At 40.4% G+C, this 1,530-nt stretch overlaps 1 protein-coding gene across 1 annotated transcript; it reads left to right on the top strand.

Moving 5' to 3' along the window:
- The first annotated feature begins 451 nt into the window (after positions 1-451).
- LOC133235923 (olfactory receptor 2H2-like) lies at positions 452-1,512 on the top strand. The gene has a single exon (XM_061397701.1). The coding sequence runs from the start codon at positions 452-454 to the stop codon at positions 1,394-1,396; it is 945 nt and encodes a 314-aa protein (XP_061253685.1). The 3' UTR covers positions 1,397-1,512.
- The last annotated feature ends 18 nt before the right edge of the window (positions 1,513-1,530 follow it).

Here is a 1,530-nt window from a genome sequence, read left to right as displayed (position 1 = left end):
ACAGAAATAAGAGCACAAAGTGAATAAAGAAGTTGAAAGAGAATACGATTGAACTTTAAGGTGTATCAAAAGTTTATGATAAATGTTATAAATGTATGATCTTTGAGAGCAAAGATGAAATGATATTATAATATGTAATAAAGTTAATTTTACTAATACATATGTTTAATATTTATTTTAAGTATTGTTTCTAATGCAGAGTTCTAAAAATGCAACATATGAAGAAGATGTAAAGGAGGAAGAAAAACAGAGTGATGAGTATCGAAGATTAAAACAGATCACTAAATCTTGTATTGTTTTCCCAAAATAAGGATGCAAAACTCTCATTCTTGAGTAAAAAGGAATCAAATAATTCATACTGCCCCTCCTCCTGTTTCTGTACTGGAACCTCACAGGCCTTTGAGCAACTTCTTTTGAACCATTCCCTGAAGAAATGATTGCTCTAGAAGCTATGTTCACAATCTGCAATGACAGCCACAGTGATTTCATCCTTCTAGGCTTCTCTGACAAGCCATATTTGGAGAGGATGCTCTTTTCAGTAATTCTGATCTCTTATTGCTTAACTATTACAGGAAATGTGGTCATAATTCTTGTCTCCTTGAAGGATCCAAAACTCCACAGCCCGATGTATTACTTTCTTTCTAACCTATCTCTGCTAGATCTCTGTTTCACCAGCAGCTGTGTTCCACAAATGTTGGTTAATTTCTGGGGTCCAGAGAAGACCATCAGCTACACTGGCTGTGCCATTCAACTCTATATCTTCTTGTGGCTTGGGACCACTGAATGTGTCCTGCTTGTGGTCATGGCTGTGGACCGCTGTGTGGCAGTGTGTCATCCACTGCAATATACCACTCTCATGCACCCAAAACTTTGTCTACAGCTGGCCGTCCTAGCATGGGGGACTGGCCTGATTCAGTCTCTGATTCAGTCTCCTGCTACCCTCCGGTTACCTTTCTGCTCCCACCAGAGGGTGGATGACATAGTGTGTGAAGTTCCAGCCCTCATTCAGGTCTCTAGTGCAGACACCACTGACATTGAAATCCAGATACTCATAGCTGGTATTATACTCCTGGTGGTGCCCTTGATTATTATCCTTTCCTCTTACGTTGCTATTGCTAAAGCTGTGCTGAGAATAAAGTCAACTGCAGGGAAGAAGAAAGCATTTGGCACCTGCACTTCTCATCTTCTTGTAGTGTCCCTCTTCTATGGCACTGTCACAGCTGTTTATCTTCAACCCAAGAGTCGCTATGCTCATGAACAGGGCAAGTTTCTCACCCTTTTCTACACTGTTGTAACCCCAACTCTTAACCCGCTCATCTACACTCTAAGGAACAAGGAGGTAAAGGGGGCACTAATAAGGCTGGGGAGGAGGACCTGGAATATTCAGAATAACTAAAGATGTTGACATATATTGGATGTTTGCTTAACCTGAGAAAGAAAATAACTTTATCATAAAAAGCTGAAGATATACCTCCCAACCTTAGAGTAGTAGAAAAGGAGCTGCAGTTTGCTCAAGCTGAGATTTCAGTC

The sequence above is a fragment of the Bos javanicus genome, chromosome 23 (genome assembly GCF_032452875.1).
Source record: "Bos javanicus breed banteng chromosome 23, ARS-OSU_banteng_1.0, whole genome shotgun sequence".
NCBI lineage: Eukaryota > Metazoa > Chordata > Mammalia > Artiodactyla > Bovidae > Bos > Bos javanicus.
The sequence above is the reverse complement of the archived record's forward strand: the minus strand, read 5'-3'. Positions and strand labels throughout refer to the sequence as shown.